The sequence below is a fragment of the Watersipora subatra genome, chromosome 2 (assembly GCF_963576615.1).
Source record: "Watersipora subatra chromosome 2, tzWatSuba1.1, whole genome shotgun sequence".
Lineage (NCBI taxonomy): Eukaryota > Metazoa > Bryozoa > Gymnolaemata > Cheilostomatida > Watersiporidae > Watersipora > Watersipora subatra.
Window position 1 is genome coordinate 9,708,373 of NC_088709.1, and position 22,047 is coordinate 9,730,419.

A 22,047-nucleotide genomic window follows, 5' to 3' on the forward strand; every position below is an offset into this window, starting at 1 on the left:
ATTGTGATCGAGTTTTTCATAAACCTTCCGTTAATTGCGAGAAGCTGTAAGTGTATTCTTGCCAAGCCATTTGCAGGCCATAAAGACAGTTAATCTAATCTGTTTACCGAGACGCCAAAATAGAAACAGAGTTCAACTTGATGCTCTATGATCACATGTCATACGAGGCATTCATCTCCGTTGAACAAAAAGGCAAGGAGTGGTTAAAGAGTGCTTTTATTTGTTTGGCTTCAAGTCATTATGGAGTGAATAAAGCTTTTTCATTCATTAAAGACTTCAGTATTTTTAGTAGTAATCACCCTATACCATGGCAACAAACACGCTCTATTGTTTTCAGCTTTTTTCCATTCACAAAACTAAATAAAAAATGGCATCTAGCTGTCTCATCTCAGTTTTCAAAGTGAGTTGGCGTGTATAACATACCACAAACAAATATTTATCAACATTGTTAGTGCAAGTGACTCTAAATGTTCCCGTGTCTTTGAATAGTTGAAATTAAACCCAGCACGGATGTTATTATTTTGACTAGTACACAGGTAGTCTAGTTTGCCGTGAGAGATCATCAAAAAGATCATCAGGTATAAAATATGAATGCCATATAATACTGAGTTACCTTACAAGGTAACCAAGTAATTACATGGCATTTATGCGTAGCTTTACAATTATGAATGCAATTTGTACGGAACTTCAAATAACTAAATTATTTTTATGAAAACAACAGAGGAAACACTTGATAGCTTCCGTAGCAATTTACCAAAAAGTCCAAATAGCTTTGAGGTCAAGTGACAGTTATCACATGTTTTGATAACTTGGCAAACCATTTCCTCATTTTGCTGTAAATCACCCTGCAAGTATGGTGATGTTCTAACACCAGCTTTCGTTAACAGATAGAATTATCTCTCTTATATCTACTGTATTAGCACTAACAAATCTTTGCAACAAGACAAATGCAGCTACTAAAGTTTCACTGGCTGCCAAAATTGCATCATTTTAGTAAATATTTTTGAACATGTGCTCGTCCTAGGAAGTATTGGCATGTGCAACAATTTTAAGCTTGGCCACTACCATAAAATAGCATACCATCGTAACCATAAATTGGTTAACCATAACCCTTGGTTAACCACTGGACAACCATGAAGTGGACAAAACCATTGGTTAACCATAAATAGCAAACTTTGGGGTTAATAAAAACCATGGCTGGTAGTCAATAGAGGCATACCATATACATACAAAGGATTCTTACAAATATTTTTTGTGTCAGACGCATCTATGAAGCTGGAGACTTACCATGACTGAAGGTTTTATTTTGCTAAAGTTGTTGAACTGGACTTGCGCTGACTTTAGGTTGTTGCTAATAACTCTGTGCTTATTGATCAGGTCGTGGGCCCTTCTCAAAAGAGTCAGCGTCTGAAAATCACCATGTACATTAGAAACACAATTATGACTATTCACATGTTTATGCGCAATTCAAGGCCTTTTTCTAATATGTGGTATATCATGTATACCCCATAGTAGAAAAAGACTACTTGTACTAAATTGTGCTAAATTATACTTTTCATACATGTCATGTATGACATGTATGATTCGTGTTATTGCTGGTTGGAGTTGCTTTCTTCTAAACTAAGATAAGACAACACCAAAATATGCTTAACTAGTTTTTGAACAAAGGTCATTTTACAGTAATTATTAGGTTTTTAAAAGAGACATAATGCAAAAAAATCGAGACATTTTGTTGACAACAATTTTCTATAAATTATTTGTGGAAACTTCCATTGTAAGTTTTTAAGAGAATAAACACATCTCAAAAGGGCATCAAAAATGTGCTTTGCCAAAAGTTGGATTTGTCTACTTTATTAACAGAATAGTAAAAAAACAACTCCTAACAAGAGCATTTGTAAATATACTGCAATATCCTTGTATGGAAAACATGAAAAGGTATTTTATTCCAATCCAAATGACTTACATCTATTGAAACACATACATTGTTGCTACAGAAATAGGCAAAAAATAATAAACTGTACTTCTCAGATACCGAATATATGATATATTAATATTATATTATACTATAGCGGCAGTAAGCCCAGCGATGTCCAGGATTCTTTTTAGTTTTAAATAGATAAGAAGCTGGTTCTCAGGAACCAGACAGAGTTTTAAAACTAAATATTTTTAGAGGCCTGGCTAAAGACTAATAAGGTATGTGAGTTTTGATAAAAACCATGGCTGGTAGTCAATAGAGGCATACCATATACATACAAAGGATTCTTACAAATATTTTTTGTGTCAGACGCATCTATGAAGCTGGAGACTTACCATGACTGAAGGTTTTATTTTGCTAAAGTTGTTGAACTGGACTTGCGCTGACTTTAGGTTGTTAGCTTTACAATTATGAATGGCCAAATTTCACCTCACTCACCAATTTCACCATTAAAGGTGAAATTGGTGAGTGAGTGAAAGGTTGAGACACATAGCCTTTACATTGACTATCAAACATACTTACGCACACATACAAACAGGTGCGCATACACACCATAATAAAGTGGGTTTTACGTATAATAGCGCCATTGCAATAATGCATTTATTAAATATATTTTCATGTTTAAGAGTTTCATTCTGAGAACCCTTTTGTCATCCTACACAGTGACGTTACAATTCTACAAAAGATTACTTGCAAACTTTGTAAAAAAGTGCAAATTGTTATAACTACATTTTTGATAAAAGTACAATAGAAGAATATCGCTAATTGTAAGGTCTGAACTCACTGCATGACTAGAACAGTTATAGCCATTGGTTATTCAGTTGTAAAAACCTTTTGTAACGGTAGGATGTCATGACATGTAGTTGTTTTAGAACCAAAGCTATTTAAAGTACAGTAAAAGAATAGAAAGGCATTTATTACGATCACCATGTTAGAATATAAAGATTATCTAAAACCAATTAATATAACAGAGTTGTTCATAATATTAGTGCTTAGACTGAGCTGTTTTAGCTGTAGTTCTAGCATGTATCTTTGGTCTCTAGCATTCTCTCAATTTAGAGTAGTAACTTTGCACAAGTTCGCATGTCATGTCGCCATGCGCTACCGGTTTCATGAGTCATTTATGACCACATTAATCTCTTGTGACATTTTCTATCCATTGATTGCAGATAAATTATGCAAAAAAGTAACTTGAAAAAAAAAAAAAATAAAAGCAAAACAATGAATGAAAGAAACGACAAATGAAAATAATCGCGAGGTAAATGTCAAAATACAACATTAGAAATTTCAAAAGACTTCAATTTCAAAGACTTTTTTTTAGTGATCATTGCCTCGCAATGATCACTATTTACAGGTACTACATGTAGATAACAAGTACGGCTTCACTTTATTTCTATTTTCTGCTAGTACAAAAATATTTGAGCAAGCAAAAAATGAAAAGAATTTACTTATAATTTAGATAAAAATTCATTTATTTAGAGTGTTGTTCAATAAATGGCTATGACAAGATTTCGTAACCCAGGCCCTTTCAAAGTTCGGTTTGTATTTTAGCCATATAAGTTATGATACAAACAAGCCAACCGCTTCTGTCAGCAGCATTAGAATTCTATATGTGAATGATGACTAACGTAAGGGTATGGTATCGGTGATGTTGCTGGAAGAAATTGGCTGTTACAACGCAAACTATTTTTGAGCCACAAGCATTCAGTCACAAGAGAAGTAACATTACGTGGGGTCTATCTGTATAGTTGCACTATTGAGTAGAGAAATTAGTTCATCATGTTAAAAAAACAACATGACTTTTTTCAAAAGCACATACAGTGTCAAATCTAGAGACAAGCAAGTTAAGTCAGTGTTTCAGAACCACCCTCAAGCATGTTCATAAACATTCACTGAGTCACCTTCCAGCTGCGGTATGTTCACATTGATGGCTTGTCATATGTGGATGATTACTCAATACATATTTGAGCAAAAAAGTAAGGCTGAGGTAAACCTATTTTGCCAGAAAAATCTATATCAATCATTTGCAAATTTTTAACATTTTCTACACATTATCATTATTGTACCTCGAATCGAGAAGGCTTTATCGAAAGCATTACAAAAATGACTATACAGAGGAAGATATATCAGTTAACACAATTTTTCTGTGTATCTCCATCGCATAACCCAAGGTGTGTCGGCAGATCATTCTTAGGTGTAGCACATTAATTACAATGGTTAATAACTCCAATTTTTAGCTTGCACATGCCACAGAGAAAACTGTGAATTTGACTTGTTATAAAAGGGAGTCATCCTCTTACTAAATGTCAGACAGCTCATTTATATTGCTGTACAATCAAGAATTTATAATAGCCAAAATTCCTAATTATTGATGGGATACTTTATTTGCAGAAGGAGAGAACTGTTGAGAAGGCAGAAAAAAGCGAAACTAATGTTAACAAGAGCTGAGGTAGAGGCCTCTGAGTGTAACAGAGTACTTTTATGAATAAATGAACTAAATGGATGATAAGATAAGGTTCATAAAGCCTACACAGTGAGCTTTGTGGGAAATGCCTGCCCTATGCCTGCCTTTAGACAGTTGACAAAAAGGTTGTTCATAAAAAGGATGAATCATGATACGAGAACAAACTTGAGAACTCTGCTTTTGTATTCAAAGTGAAAATAAATTTGTTTGAAGTTGACTTCATCGTAGTTATTTGGATCTAAGATATATCACTCAATAGAATTTGATTCAGTCTCAGAGTAGTCACCTCCTTCAAGAAGTCGGCATTCTTTCCAGAGTTGACTCAGTTTACAGGTAAAATTGTAAATCGATTCTATTTTTCATTTAGCATTTGTATGTGCCATAGCTCTTTTTTATGTTTCAACTCCAACATATATTTTCGACTATTTCTATGGTTTTTCACACGCTGTCATAACTCCGAGTCATCGTGTAGGTGAGCCATGCCATTAAGTGAATACTACTTGTACTGTATTTTATATGTCAGCATCAGCTTTGACTATGAACATTAATAAAAGCTACATGTACATCTAGACATCTACATCTGTATATCTAGATAGTATATCGTGGCCCAATATATCGTCTATATTATTACGCCATACTACATAATAGGTAATTTTAGTAAATAATCTTATCGTATCATTTTGCCATTTTGAAGATGCTATGAAGACAGCCACAACATTCAGGTAGGCAAGCCAGTTCCTTTTTGGTAAATCTGGTTTGTTTAAGTAGCATTGATTGTACTGATATGAGCCTGACAATCTGAGTTAAAAGCTCTGCTCATTTTATGTATCTTTAACCATTCCTGAGACCAATGCATGCCGAGTGCTAAGGGTCAAGGCCAAGACCAAAATGCACTGAAGCACAATGGGAGTTATAAACAGCTAGTATAATAACCTTGACGCAAACTCTCTACGAAGCACACTGAAAGTGTCACACACGGCAGACAATATTTTGTCCTTGATATTTATTCAAAAGTAATCGTTGTTATTGTGCTTTCAATTATATAAATTTAATTTCTTTTATTTGTCATTCTCATAGTGAAACAGTATGAAAAGAAGACCTCTACAAGACTACTTAATTAGTTTGATAAAACTAAATGAATATAATCAAGTTGATATTGTCTACATTCTGATGATATTACCTCATGACAGCGATAGATACAGCAGCACTAAAAGATGTAAAATAAATACAAAACTTACTTTTCAATTATGACTAATTTAATCAAATTAATGAGTTCTCTCAAATCATAATTCAACTTGAATTTAACGAAAAACAAAGTCCGGGCGGGTATGCTCAACTTTCAAGGAAAACTATCTCTTCCTAAACATTGACTTAGATTACACCAAAGACATTTTGACTAGTAAATTCTACTAACCACCAACCAATGGCGTCTTTATATTGAAAATTTTTGTCCATTACCTTATAGATCTCGGCATCATCCATGTTCACGACTGTAAAACCCGTGTAGCATAGTGAACCTGGTCAAGCGAGAGCATGTAATCCCAGCAAACTGCGTACAGAGACTGTGTTCGAGCTTTCGTTGCATTAGCTTTAGACCTTACCGAATAACTCTAATTTGCTTGGTGGGGGTTTTATTGTAAGCCCCTCATTGGAAAATCAAGAATCTAAGTAGCGATCAATCAAAGGCTAAATACGCACAAACATTGGCAGGAAAACAATGACTCGTGACAAATGATCAAGGGATATCATTCATAGGCCTGCTCAAAACCGGGCTGGGCATAAATTAACCGTCTCTTGCTATGACTCATTTATGATGTATATGTCTTACTCTCATGAAATATTCCAATAAAAAATGGAAATCATGCCTGATTTAACGAATTTTTAATAACACATCTGATCATCTATTATGTGGCCTAATAGGGTTTGCTCTTCCATCTCTAAGTCACTCACAAGAAGCTAAAAGTCACTTTAGCAGTCGAGAAGATGTGGAAGCCATATGGAAAAATATGTTTATGTACCACAAAAATAATCAAAAGTATCTGTTCAGTATGAACTGATCTAGTTATTTAGTTTGCAACACGTTGAACAACCAGATAGTGAGGGCAGCGGTACTAGTGCACAACTAGCTATGTAACTTGCTTCCAACATGTACTCTGACAAGAAAAACCGATCATCAAAGTGCATATGCCACAAAGAAAACTATGAATTTGACTAGTTATAAAGGGAAGTTACTTACTCACTTACTCACTTACTCACTTACTCACTTACTAAGTTACTAAGTTACTTACTTACTAAGTTACTTACTCACCTTCTTACTGAAGGTCTGACAAATCATTACATTGCTGTATAATCATTAACTTATAATAGTCAAAATCCCTAACAATTGATGTTATACTTTATTTACAAATGGAAAGAACTGTTGGGAAGGAGGTAGAAAAAGCAAATCTGATGCTAATGGTGTATTTAGCTATTTTAAAACTGCAGCCTAACAGCTTTTACCATCTGTGCACTATATGCCTGTAAGGTATATATATATATATATATTTTTAAAGCAATATCTGTTTGTCTGTAATAAGTTGATAGTCTTGTCCAGTTACTGTTTCAACTCATCAACTATGTGCATAATATCTTGTACTTATCATCATTACCGTAAAAAGGCTGCAGTGTTAGTAGCTCGTTGCATACTTGTGGTTGCCTAAAGGAATGCATTAAATACTCAAAATCCTGAAAGGACTGACAAAAAACCATTTTAATTTTGTTCACACTCACTCTCGGAAATTATATTTCTACACACAGAACTGGCCACAAGTCTCAACCAGTAAACACCTTCAACCAACTTCTAAACACGTGACTATTAGTTGCCTATATTACTTGTAACTAGGTGTTAGTAGGTCCTATTGTCACTATTCCTTAACCTTCCCTTGTTAGTTGAAATACTTCAAATGCAAGTTGCCAAAAACTATTCTCATTCTCATTCTAACTGCTTTATTGATTTTGAAAGCAATTCAAATAATTTGACTGTTGTGAAATAACAATGTCATAATATGATTCATCTTCAATAGTCTATCACAATTGGCTTCACTCATGCCAACAAAAAAAGTTTCCTGTTGTCAACTGTGTTTATATCTAGCTTTACTTTGTCAGTTTCCCATTACCAATGTGAAAATATTTTTCTGCTTGGTGAATATTTCGGAGAGACGCGATATCTCAAACAAGGGTTAACCATTTTCTTTCTGGATCTGCTAGAATTTGCTAAAAGCTGCCCAAACAGTCTTGACGTAGAATGGTTTTAACCCATTCTACGTCAAAACAGTTTATTCCATCATCTCGCTTCTGCCGATACTTTCTTAAATATGATTAACATTACTAAATACAGATTGCAAAATTCACCTTGGCAAGATTAGCATATGAGCTTTGTGATATTATCCAAGATGAAAAGGTACATAGTCAGAGCCTTAGAAACACCAACGTTATGTTGATTTCTACTCCTTACTAACTACCCCAGTCTTTGTAATCACCAGCAAGTTTTTTTACCAGTTTGAGATCGCACACGAAACTTTTAAACGAAAAAGTAGATATCCGTGACAGACAGGAAATGAACCAAATAGGATTAGTTATAAGATTACGAGGTTTATCTGTCACTAAATATCAATATTTAACCTTGTTTTTTTTGCAGTAGTTAAGTGATGTACTAACGGTAGCTTACAGCAAGCATTAGAATGTGGCATCTTGTATATACATGTAAGTAATAAGGAAGATATGAAGTACCTTATTCCTTTGTATCATTACTACTAGTAGCCTGGCACTGTGCAGTCTGAGAGATCATCATATATAATGAGTAAGGTGGTCCAACAAGTAAGTTGTAAGGTGGTCCAACAGCGCAGTTGGTACTATGCTTAGTTGCTCACCCAGATTTGTGAGTTCAATTCCTGTGTGATGCATTTTTTCCTAACCTCTGAGCATGGTTTCGGACGAACGGGATTAACGTAGCTCTTATTATAATTTGGTTTTGAATATTTTAACCTTGATGCATTTTCTTTTGTCAACATCTTTTTAAAGCCTACCAAACATGTTGTGCATCAATCATGTAAAATTTCACAAGTGTCTCAAAATTGATCGTTTGTTTTAAGTTGCTCATGCATGGTATGAACAGATTCTACCATCATAAAGTTTCCGATGCCTTTCACCAGCTCACAATATCTCTTCGCCACTTACTAGCAGGTGCTTGAAAACTCGTGAGCAGAGAGCGTATAATGCACGGGAGAAGTCCTTTGACAGGTTTTATGCATATTTGGGACTTGAGCTCAGATAAATCCTTTTTAGTTTACTACTGCCAACAAGGAAAAGACAAATGGGATTGATCAAACTGAATAAACAATCAAGCTTTTACGAAACGCATGATGATAGCGTTTTTAGGCATTTGACGCAACCAAACAATCACAAAGGAAACGCTTCTAAAGAGAGAATCATTCGTAGCTTTCCACATACAAGTTATTTAAACTATCCTAGGGGACAGTGAAATACATCAAACGCATTCTGTGCTCAACACCGAAAATAAAAACTGAATTGCTTATTTTAATGTTGGCACCGAGTTGTACCAGTTAAGTTGGTGAAAGACATCTTTTAATAACAGTTTATGCAGATATTTGATGGATGTTGTCAGATTTCTCTTTGTTTCATGAGATATTGCATATAGATGCGATGTTAGCATCCTTGAGACTACCTTGAGATGCAACTGGTCAATGTAATTGAGCGAGGCAAGCCGGTCAAAGTAAAAGGAATAAGTTTTCTACTAACTTCAAGGGTGCATAAAAGTTGGCATTGAGAAAGATCTCCAAAAATAGTTTTACATGATGAAGTCTCGAACGCTCTTCGTGTAAAGATGTACGTGAGCGGGAATTACAGAGCTGTTCAAATGAACGAGAAAAACCCTTTGTAATAAAGCCAGAACATGAAAAAGTCAATTTCTTCTTTACCTCTATTAATTACTGTCCTGTTTTTGTTCTCCTTACCTTTGATATCAATGGTTACAACTGTTACATTGTCAATCTAACAAGAACATGATACAAGGAGCTACCAACCTTGGTAATCTCCTCTATACAGAACCATAGTTGTCGACACTCGTGCAGTTTTGCTAGCCGTGCTTCAGCTAAGACTTTGAGTCTCGATACTTCCCGTCTAGTTTCCCCGAGAGACTGTAGGCTATCCATTACATCCCTTTAAACATAATGTACTTATATAAACATAAGGAAGAATGAAATCTACTATACTACTTGTTAAATTTACTGAGCCGCAATCAAATTCCCCAAATATGATTTCTTTATTTTTTCTCATGGCTCCAACCTTTTGTCTACAAACATATCAAATATCAATTGTGTTGAAAGGCTGCTTTACTATTTCAAACACAAATCCAAATTTTTAATATTAAACAACCAACACACTGTTTTTTTCATATCCGATTGTTCTAGATTTTACGCTATAGCGTTTTTCTGGAATTAGGCTTTAAGCCACCTAGGACGAACTTAAAGCAATATTCATTGTAGACATCTGCAGTAGCAAACCTATTTTACACTCCCAAGACTAGCACCTTGGAACAATAGAAAAATAAAGCTTAAAACCCAATCTTTTAAAAGTTTTTACCTGAATACTTGTGTCCCTGTCATGAAGGTGTTCAAGTCGTCCAAAAGTTGTCTTATCTCTGCATCCCTCAATATGTTGCAAGCATTTACATCATCAATGTCTGAAGGGTATCTGGAACCTTCTTCTGTATATTTTGATCTGTCTAGTTGTTTGATGGTTCGATCAATTACATCCACAGAGTTCTTATGTTGGTGAACTACGTTACCAGCATGCCTGATAGTACGTGGTACGAGGGAGAGGTTGTGGGTCGATGAAAATATGTCACCAAAAGCTCTTTGATGTTGCTGTATCTTCTTCTCTAGACACTGCAACATAATTATATTTCAAAAATGGTGTCAATAAACTAATAAACCCTTTTGTATGCATTGCTAAATGTTGGTCTGCTGAATTTGTAGTCAGTAAGTCTCAGAAATAAGATAAAGCAAAAGACTTGATTAACAATCTTCACATTGTTAACGAAGACTGAGCAAGACCTCAGTTTCGTTTGAGTTAAACGAAATTGAAAACAAATTGGTTTCATCAAATTTGGCTGATGACATTAAATGTCACATATACTGATACTAGCCAAATGCTCGGCATTGCACAGGTAGAAAAATAACTACCTAATGGATTTGAGTAACTTACCTGGAAAGCTAGATCTTTTCTAAAATCTTTACCAAAACAATACCCGCGTTTTGGGCCAGCTTAACAATCATTACGCATAGCGGCCAACAGTGCGAGTTATTAAACTCAAGCAAGAGCTTTAAGCGTGAGTATATTAACCAATATAATGACTATTTGCCCAATGAATCCATTGTATTCCGTGTAGCTTAGTTGTTAAGTTTGCTGTCTCCAGATCTGGAGGTTCCTAGATCAAATACAGGGTTGTGCGGATTTGCATTGTTAGATAGTAATCGCTTTAACTGGACACAGAGTTTAACAAAAAGACAAACTGAGATGTATATAGATTGGACTTGTTATTAATGCTGACAAAAGCTTTTCAATTTGTAAATTTTTTTTGCTATCTTCACACTGTAATGACAATGTATAAGTGAATAAAATTGGATGATCGTTATTTACTAGTAAATTTTAGAACAAATTAGCATCTAAACCCAATAATAAAAATATTATTGCCTATTAACCGGAACAATGCACGAATTAACACAACCTAAAAAAGTAGCAAATAGTTAAAAACTGGTGAACAGTGTTGAATGTCAGCACTTAATATATAAAAACAGGCTCACTGCAAGGTGACTTATTTATATATACATGTATTTGAAAATTTTAGATAAAAGCTTAATTTGGTAGAAAAGCTTAATTTGGTAATGACAAAAAGTAGAATGGCCCTTTTAATAGTTATACAGCTGATCAGGTTAGTAACTGATCTAGCTAATATAATTCTAATCTAATAGCTACTCTTATTAGCTAATAATTAATTTAATTTTAATTTTCAGGCGTTTTCTGACTATGCAACTGTATACAATTTACCTTAGCAAAAAGCAAATCAAACAATTTGCAATTTTTAAACTTTTGGTAAGTCTATGGGTATCTAACACTTGCAACATATGGTTGTCTCAAAGTATAATATACCCATGTAGAGTTCATAACTTTGTACCATCCAGGTAGCCTATCTTAAAACACCATTCTTTGGAAATTCAACTGCTTGGCTCACTCGTACTTTTATTTCTCCTCACATTTTAATGTTGGAATTGTTGCTATCCGACTCTGTTTTGGAATTTGATGTTTTTATACATCAAAAAAATGAACACTGGTAATGGCTCCCCTAGTGTCAGCAGGTTTCGTGATCAACTTACAGCATATGATCGAATCCACGAGTCCGGGTCAAATTGATATGTTCCACCAAGGGCTTCTGGCAGCTTGTTCGGGCTCAACTTCAGAACACAATCATGAAGGCTGCAGCAGTCTATCTGCAACATAATTATACTGAAGTTATATCAAGTTATCCTCTCGCTAATGACAAACAGTTTCTCTGCAATATAGTTATACTGATAAGAAGTTGTCTTCTGTTTAATGAGTTGATGAATTACTAGCTGTAGCGCATTTGGCCTTTCATTGTTTTTGGAGATTTTTTGTGACTCATCTCTTGCAAGTAGGTAAATTCTGGGCTCAGTTTATTTAAAATAAAACATTCCTGCGTAAAGTTCTATTGGTTTCAGGTGCTGAAATGCATCTCAAAGGTATGACCATAGTTTGAGAATATTAAATAACTGCGAATACAGCTCTTTTATTGCAAGCAAAGTCTTAGAATAGAGAAAATATGCAATGTTTCATTACTGTAAAAGTTATGTGTAGATAATTGAAAGCTTCAGCTCTAACTAATTGTTAACTGCTGAGTACAAAAAGTATTTAGTTACCTTAATAGCGCTGGTCCCTGGTCTACTGGTTAACTTGGACTACATGTAAGAAAGTTTACATCATTGTTATGAGGTTTGTAGTTATACAATTGTGTAATTTTATTGCTATTCAATTTTGGTAACTATTTGGGGCCATTTAGTGCAGTGACAGAGATTTATATGTAGCTAGTGTTGTTTTGTGTTGTTGTGTGCCTGGAAATCAAAGGTTTTTTGCTTGACTTGTTATCTGGTTTTATTTAAATTGAAGCAAATCAGTTTTCAAAGTTATGCAGCTATAAAACTTTATGTTCTGAAGGCTTATAAGCTGAAAGACTACTTTGATAACACTTGTTCCTTTTGCGAGTCGACAAAAATTGACAGTCAAGGTTAGTAGGAGAGACAAATAAGCTGAAAAAAACAGATAAGTGAAGAGAGGGGGTGGGGATGGGAGGGAGTAACAGAGGGGAGAGGAGGGGTGGGTGGCAGAGGGAAGGGAGTGGGTAGCTGGCAAAGGAGAGGGGTAGGTGCCAAAAGAGAGGAGGGGGTAGATGGCAAGAGATGAAGAATGGCGTAGCGGAGAAGAGAAACAGGGTTAGCAAGGGTGAGGAAAAACAGTGAGGCGTAAGGGGGAGGGGGTGGTGGAAAATGAAAAAGATAGAAATAGTGAACTGGTAAACATATTTGAAGACTATGAGCGCCTAGAAACTCCTGCGACACATTAAAAAAAACCCATGATTCCACACTCTCATCATAAAAGATTAAAATTTCCCAAAATGTGTGTCAAAAAATTCCTGCAAAGTAACACTAAAAAGCCCCTTGATTCCCACACTGTCACCATCTTCATAAATTGCGAACAGCTACTATAAGAGAGATTCCAGGTGTTATCTAAGCATGATTAAACATAACAATTCCTTCTTTCTAATGGAAGGGGAAAGCGTTGGTTCCTGGATTGTCTGTGAAAGTACAGCAAAGCACTGAGCGCGGCTACAGGGAGTAAACCTTCACCTTCAAATGCGCACCTAATAATAAATTTATCAGCTAAAGAGGCACCTGGGAGGCACCCTTCAACATGTCACAATCGGTACCAATCTTTGTCAACTTTGAAGTCTACCGAAGGAAGGGCTAGTTTCTTGTGGAAATAATAATTACTTTCCAATCAAACACAAACTACTTTCCTAAAATTCAACGTTTTTCTTCATCACAAGAACGCTAACAGCGATACAAAACCTGTTTACACTCTAGGAGCTGGTTTTAAAATCGTGATATCACTAGAAAAGTATTTTTCTCGGCAGTGTCATGTAATGCAGAGAGTTCAGTGAGTTTGTATAATGTCTCCTTATCAGACAGTCATCTAAAATGCAGATGGCCAATGTAAACTGATTGGGTGGGAACAATAAATATTAGTGCTGAGTTATCTATCAGCTACAATCCGAATACTGGCATTGACGTTGGACGACCATAGAGCCAGACACAAGAAGACCTAGAGCTGACTGTTTGAAATGTTTATGATGTGAAGTTATGCTGGGCTGTTATACGATGAGAACATTTCTAGAAGGGCAGGAAAAAGCGAGCAAGAGGTGGCATGCTGGGATACAAATTAGTCTGCATATAAAGTTCCTGGCAGGAGTAACTAGCTGGGCCTTTTAAAAGCTTAATGATGCGCTAGTTACTGAACTGTTTTGTTCACCGACCATCCCCCTCTCCGCTTCCAACATACAAAGCAAAACTTGAGCAGATACAGTCGATTCCTGCTTCTCTGAACTTAACTCCTGAGAATTTCAACCACTCAGATGATTGTCCGAAGATTGACAACTTTAACCAATAGGCGGCCATCAAGACAGACGACGCGAATGACGCGCGTGCGTGAGTTACCCGTCGGTTTTTACCCGCCTTCTAGCATTTAAAAGGGATAGGGGGAAAAAGTTGTGTCATTATCTTACATTTATGTTATCAAACATTAAATAAACCACCATCTTTGCTAGTAGTAGTAGTATTTTAAACCTATATTTTCTGCATTATTTAAAAATTTTCTGCTGCATGATCTTCCTATTGCTCAAACTCTGACACAGACAGTTGATGATCAAAACAAACCAATTTTTCCTAATGACTGGTTGTTAATCGTTGGTGTTCTACATGTATATACAAGGCGTGTTCTGTTTATCCAGCACTTCTTACCCCATAATCATTTCTACCTTAAAATGGTAGTTTAGAAGCATTTGGTGTTGAGACTAGGCCTTCACGATTTATAAAAATCACCAGACAATTCGATTTGATATTGTAAATAGACGATTCGCGATATATTGTGATATTATTATGTTAAAAACTTTTAAGTTTTGGTCAATTTTTATGCATATACGCTAACTTAAAAAGGCACTGCTTTTTGTTTGTTTGTGTTAATTAGAAACATATATTTGATAAATGCCCGTGTGTTTGGAAGGTCATGGAATGAGCTTATTATACGGCAAAAAGGCCTGTGTATTTTAGTTCCAGTATCGTTCACTCTGAAAATCATCATGTGTGAGACAAATCGCCATTATATGATTATATGTATACGATTGGCGACATCTCTTTAAATAGCAGCGATTTTTAAATTGTCTACTTTAAGAATAGCCATCAAGCGATTAAATCGTCATATTGCAAAGCTCAATGAATGATCGAAGGCTGCGATCAATGGAAAATCTGTCAACTTATGGTTCACCGACAGCAAGTTTAGAAAAGTCTAAGAATGACCTATCATGGAATGAGCTAAGACTTTGTAAGTGGGTGGCGTGATGATTAGTGAGATCGAAAAGGTATGTGAAAATTAATAGAGACGATTATGTAGGGATGGAGCAAGTTTTAGGGCTAAGCTACATTACAGTATATCTAGGACTTGGTCAGCTCACGCCGCCAGCAAGATGCCCATCAGCTGCCATTATAGACTATTATAGTTATACAGAAGGTCAAACTTGACATCCACCTCAATTTTATTCTGATGGTGCTAACCTTCATCAAAAGGTCGTACTTTAGCTTGCTGACATGACCCTTTAACACGGTCACACTCCGGCCGAGGCCATGATATACATTCCTCATGTTTCTTAAGTTGATAAGAAGAGACGGCTACTCATATAAACCATTTTTGTGGAAAAAACCCAGTATTTGCTGCCATTTGCTTTACAAGATAGTGGTTTCTCAACTCATCATATTCTGCATTAAAGTCTCGTTTGTTGTTCTTTTCAAATTAGCACCAATTCAAATTTATAAAACCTGAATAAACAGAATATTTTAAAAATCGTTCAACGGTTGACAGATAGTTACTATTAAGCTTAATATCAATAAATAAAACTTATTAGGCAAAACTCAAAGGCATTACATTATGGCAGCTAGGAGAAGTTGTAATGTGAAAAAGTATACATTACGGAAAGCTATCAGTGATGCCTTAATAAAGATTTACAAAGCCTGAATACCTTTTTATCGTACAAAAAAAGTATGTTTATAAAAAAGACACACAATTTAAATGAACAATTTGATTGGGAGATTTAACATAACAAACCATTTTGATAAAAAAAGAAAACAATTTAAACTATAACTATCTATCAAAAGGTTTGTCACGAACTGTTTAAATGCTCTACATAAACCTATTAGCTCACCTGATCGTAGACTTTTCCAACATGTCCTCTCGCTGATAACACAGTACCTAACGCACTCATTGTTATGTTACTATTGTAGTGGAATACTAACCTCAACTACTGTCGTCTTGCCTGGTGTCCCGAGAGGTTTGAAAAAACGCTTTGGCGTGTGGGACGGCCGATCTACTATAACACTCACTTCAGCTATCCCTCCTTTGGAATTTTTCTATAAGATCATCAAAGGACTGATTTACTCTCAGCTCAAAAACTAACAGTCAATTTAGAAATTCATTACCGTTCCTTTATAAGTTGATATATCACACAGTTGAATTCAATTCAAGCGGAATATCATATTATTGTTTGCTCTCGCTAGAAAGGGAAATTGTTTTACCATGCTTGTACATTTGACAAGCTGAATAGCTAATACTTTTCCAGGGTCATGTTCTCGGTGACACGTTGTTCTCTGGTTAAACAAAGTGTTTTAGAATACGCTTGATGCAGGCAATAAAAAGTGATGCAATGAACGATACACGCCCTCACGGAGGCAAACACAGATGTATTAATATCAAAGTTGCCGACCTTTTCTTGGTTAGATGAGTTTATAGTATGAGTTAATCTTACCTCTTATACACCTAATCATAGCACTACCAGAATGCATATATTACACACAAAAAAACTCTGTATTATTAAATAGCAAGCTTATATATTATTTATTAATATGGGAGGAAATAACTTTAAAAGCTAAGAGGAACAATTAGATACTATCAGGCGACAGCAACCTTAACGCAATTAAATACAGCACTTTTTAACTGAAAACTTTAAAAACTCGTTACTTTCTTGATAGACAGCAGCGAGTTAATTTCCATTACCCATAAATCCTATGTCTAACAGCCATTTTAAACAAAAACACCTTAGTACTACCAAAGGTTGTGATGACAAGCTAAGCGAAATAGTGAAGCCATTTATTTTGGTTCTCTAAATAGGAGCCTATAATAAGCTAACAAAGCCATTAGCTTGTGACGTGACCTGACTACCTGTAGGTTGAGTCTCTGTTACCTACGTACTATATAATTTAGACACTTCTTCAAGCTGCTGTTAAGTTGTAGTGAGCACAGCACAGATCTCCTAAGCACACAAAATGAAAAAACATGTCTGTAAAGATAAAATTCAAACTTTTGAAATATAAACTCACTCTTAATTGTAGGTAATAAAGGATACAATAGCGCTAATTACGAGAACAGCAGGTCGAATTTCAAAATCAAGCATTGTTTTTTGTCTTACCTTAGCGGTGGTTCTGCGCAGATATGCTCAGGAAACGTGAGCACTTGCTACTCGTTGTCAATCAGCAAAAGATAATACACAATAATACACGTTCGTAATACGGTCTCTCTGCACGTTCATTGCCTTTGACGCTGCGACGAATGGAGCAAAATTGCTATCTTGTTTAAACCCCAGTGAGCATTGATTACTGATATTACCCGCTTGTCAAAAGATTACATTCTATAGGAAACATTGTCTAAATTAAACACTACTCTAAGTTCCTGATAAACTGCTAACTACTGTAGCTCCACAATATACTGCCACGATTATATTTAAAGCAAAGCATTTCTGCTGCCAAAACAAAACCGATTTTAAAAATACGTAATATATATGTCAATGTATAAACAATGTAAATATCTACAAAAACTTTATGACAACTATAAACAACCAAGCTGGCATATTTGTCTAGACGGCAGCTTTGCAGAGTTGAATCACCAATATGTTGCTAATATTAAAAACTTTTTGTCTATTTCATTATAAACTATAGTACCCTCTAGAGTGCTGTAAAAGATTGTCAGTTGTAACTACTGCAAGTAGTACACAGTAACTGTGTACAATACTACAGTAACTGCAATTATCCAAAAGTCTGAGCACTCACACACCTGAGCCGATTGGCTCAGGCACTATAGTGTTGGTCTACCAAGCTGCATGTTGTAAGTTCAAATCCTACATAGTACAACCTTTTTTTTCCCGACTTCCAATCGTGGCTTCAGACAGATGGACAGACGAACACATCTCTTACTATGGTAAAGATGTTTAACAATGTGACACGGATGCTGTTTACACCCATAAAAACGGGACATTTTAAGAAACATACTGACAGAAATTTTATCAAGTGTTCTTACTAATACCCTTTTAGCTGGTCTAGTGATGTTATCTTTGTGTTTTGAACTGTTTACACAGCTGCCCCTGCCTAGACATTGCATATGTATGCATTGCGAGAGACTAGCAAACAGCTCCTTCCCTTCTGAGACTATTTTTTATTGACGTCTCTATGAAATGCTCTAAACAAGTTTATTAATTAATTATCGCTATTTTAGGCAGCTATTGATACGTAGAATAATGAAGTTTAAAAAGAAGCATTCCCTGATGAATGACACAAGGGTATTTACCCTCTAAACACTCTATAATTGACAATCCTTCTTTACCTGCTAACTAAATACTGGCATGTGTTGTCACGCCACTGTATGAAGTTACCCAGTGCAGCTGTTAGCAAGCCGTGTTGCCATTAAAAATGTACTACGTTGTTTCGGTAGGCTAGAGGAAGCCAGAGAAATGAGGGTAGGGTCAAGAGTAGCCAAACAAAATAAGGAAACAATTGTTTTATGCAGACGGTAAAAAACTCTGATGAGTGAATATTTTTACAAATAGAATGTTCAACGTTGGTATTGTTGACCAACAAAATAAACAAGGTTTGTAAGGTTGCCCTGGCAACCAAAACCTAGTTCATATCTCAGGTTACATGCTCGCTTATACGGAATCTTTACTATGATAAGAGCCGTGTCCATCCATCTGCCTGTCCAAAGCTATGCTAAGAGCGCTACGAAAAAAGTTGCTTCAAATGGGGATTGAACTCGGATAATCTATTTTACAATCAGGCGCACTACCAACTGTGCCACTCAAGCACCTTGCTACGTCATAGAGTAATTGTGTACATAGCTATTACACCTTACGACCTCTCACACCACATGGGGCTGCCTGGGTACTAGCGGATATAAAAAGTCAGTAAATTCATCTAATCTTATGTAATTTATTATCTGACTCAAAATATAAAAAGCTGCTCTTAGCCTAGATTTCTACTAAACCCGGGAGAATGCTGCGTTGAGAAGGAATTTTTTGATTTTCAGCAATGCATACAATTCATAACACAGCCCGAAAAAGTATAAACTATGCGTACGGTTTTGACATGATTGGTAATTCATGTGCGTGCTTCGAATGCTAACCACAAAGTTACTTGCCATTGAGCAGAAGTTTAGCGTCACAAAAATTTCCTGCGGCAATGTATATTCAAAACTGCTGTAGGGTTTACAAGAACAGCTCGCAAATCCGCAGGAATTGCAAGCTGTTTTTGTAAATTGTTATTAACCAACTGCACAAAGAGTGCATGTTTGCACTTGAGAGCAACTCGGCAACCTTTAACTAGCTTTCAATTCTCTACGATGCATATGACTGGCCAAGCAACATGGACTTGAAAAGAACAACTACAAGTCATAGCATACACTGTGGTAAGCTGATAAATACATGTAACCTAGCATAAGTTCTAAAGAAACCAAACTACGCTCTCCTTCTTACTGCACAACTATATTCCTTCTTTGCTACACGTTTGGTTGTAATTCAGTACTTTCTATTGCTATGAAGTTTTAAGCACTTTTTACCAACTCAACAAGAATACATGTACCGCTAACCAACCTGAGCGTTTTGCAGAGAATCCATAATAAGCTGAGTGACAGCATCAGGTGCTCTTCGTGAGTCTACTATTACTGATATAAGTCCGTCTCTAAAACAGGAAATATTCACTTTTCTAGCCAATAGGCTTCCGGTAAACAAAACTTTCCTGATATGAATGAAGCTTGCCAGATATTGCGGGATTAGAATATACGTCTTTGAGGTTGGCTTTCCCGACTATATATATTATATATTATTATTAGCTAATTGTGTTTAATCTTCTGCTAGAACTCACTGCTGATCTGTGATTTACTTGAAGGTCCTTTATTATCAATAGTGGCTAGCGACTAAGTGATTCACTGCAGTTTAAAATGAAAAAAGCTAGCCAAATGACTCTTTCTGGTGTTCAACAAAATGGCTGCTAGTCAAATAAAAGCTAGAGTTAATAATCTAATATAAAAGAAAGGTCTACGCTTAGTGCAGAATAACTAGTAATAGTAACAACAACCACTAATAATTTTTATAAAATTTGTTCATTTATCTGTAGGGATGTTAAATGGAAGATCTAAAAAGGAGTAAAACTACATTTATCTAGAATCTTGTACTGTTGCTCTATGGTGGTATGCTGTAATAGAACTAAAAAAACTTTAGTTAGGAGGAATTTAGGAGTTGTCCTCCTCAATGATCAGAACTAGTGAGTAGCAGCCAAGTGCTGAATAGCGAGATGGTTGAGCTTGACGTACGTAAGATCAGCTCTCCTCAATATAAAAACTCAGAATCAGTTGAACTTAATTAACTTCAGTTTGTGTTGTTTATACAATTAGTTTATTATAAGATTACTATTATAAAAGAATTGGCTAAGGGAATAATCAAATCCTTTAGACACAAAATCAAATGTGGTGGAATGTATGATACAAGGGACTTTAGCATTAAACCTTTAAGAACAATCCAAAGCAAACAGTTGACAATTAATAAGAGTGCATAGAAAGATGAAAATAATTTTCTTTGTGTAATCCTAAATTCTTTCATATAAAGTTTGCTAGTTTAATTTCAAAAAACCGTTCTCAAACTAAGTGCTCTTTCGGTGTTTATGAAAGTGCAATAATTTGAGTGCTGCAAGCGTACAAAGCTATCAGCTGTCTGATTGTTTAATCCGATGGCTTGTGGCACACAGACCAGCTAACAGACTTGCATGGTAGACATTGAAATAGAATAAGGCTTCTCAGAGCCTCCGCTTAAGCTGGAGTTCAGCCAATGACTGAAAACTAAACTGTGTTGGTCGCGTTTTTTTATTGGTTACTAGGCAATGTGGCTCGGGTGAAAAGCTGAAAGGCCCAAAAAACGAGCATACTTATATAAATAGAAAATGAAGAAGCGAGACAATTCAAGAGCTGAGTCTAGTAAAACCGCAAACTAGTGTATTTTCTGCTGGGGAACGATTGGTGCTGAATGACTACTTCCTTAAACTGCGCAAGGATAACTGGAGTAATTGGTTAATCAATGCTAACAGCTACTGAGCATGCTAACAATGATTGGTTGAAATGATAAAAGTGCTAAACTGAGCCAATCAATGTGCAGCTCTATAAATAACAAAGGCAGATACTCTCAATCATTGTAAATTACCAAACCAATTTTTTTTGTATATTTTTTATATTTTGCGCTCTAGAATTACTGATTGCACTTGACTTGTGAATAGCCAGGGGTAATATACAATCAATGAAATTTCTCCAGTTTAAATTTGATTGATTTGGTATAAAGACTCGGTTTCACTCACCAAATTGTCATTGACTTGATGGTTCATGCGTGACTCAAAATCACAACGTTTTCAAAACCTAATCAGTGTGAAAATGATTATCAGTCTACTTTGACTTGTGTGTGACAGATTAGGTTGACTCACCTGACAGTTGAGGAGATATATTCTAGAAAGTTAGATAGATCAAGGAGACAGTCTTCATCGCAGTTAGACCAGACCGGCAACTGTGCTCTGATGAACACTACTAAACCTCCATCATCCATGCCTGAAGCAGCCAAAATTGAAATACACTATCCTTACTTTAAAGATGAACTTAGCCAAATTTTAGTATATTTTATCAAAAAGTATCAGTATTTTTCTATTATTTGAGATCAACTTTGATGTTTGAAGTAATATGACTGCCAGGATGTTTCAAGATTAAAATCATTAAAGCTTGATCGTGATTAAAAACCTCGGTAGAAAAATATGTGTGAAATGACATCACTAGTTTTTATCGTTGCTACCGTTGCTACCGTTGCTACCGTTGATATTGGCTATTGCATTCAAGTTACAGCATTACGCGTCTCTAT

The 22,047-nt window shown here is 35.6% G+C and overlaps 1 protein-coding gene across 1 annotated transcript in view; it reads right to left on the minus strand.

The window, feature by feature from the left end:
- LOC137387925 (uncharacterized) overlaps positions 1 to 22,047 on the minus strand; it is a 77,994-nt gene that overhangs the window by 21,167 nt on the left and 34,780 nt on the right. The window contains exons 7-15 of the mRNA XM_068074441.1: positions 21,623 to 21,743; positions 19,750 to 19,837; positions 16,180 to 16,246; positions 13,319 to 13,326; positions 12,434 to 12,466; positions 11,873 to 11,986; positions 10,080 to 10,384; positions 9,521 to 9,656; positions 1,288 to 1,407 (exon numbers count right to left, since the gene is read on the minus strand). Of these exons, the coding sequence (XP_067930542.1) occupies positions 1,288 to 1,407; positions 9,521 to 9,656; positions 10,080 to 10,384; positions 11,873 to 11,986; positions 12,434 to 12,466; positions 13,319 to 13,326; positions 16,180 to 16,246; positions 19,750 to 19,837; positions 21,623 to 21,743 (992 nt within the window). The remainder of the gene's footprint in view (positions 1 to 1,287; positions 1,408 to 9,520; positions 9,657 to 10,079; positions 10,385 to 11,872; positions 11,987 to 12,433; positions 12,467 to 13,318; positions 13,327 to 16,179; positions 16,247 to 19,749; positions 19,838 to 21,622; positions 21,744 to 22,047) is intronic.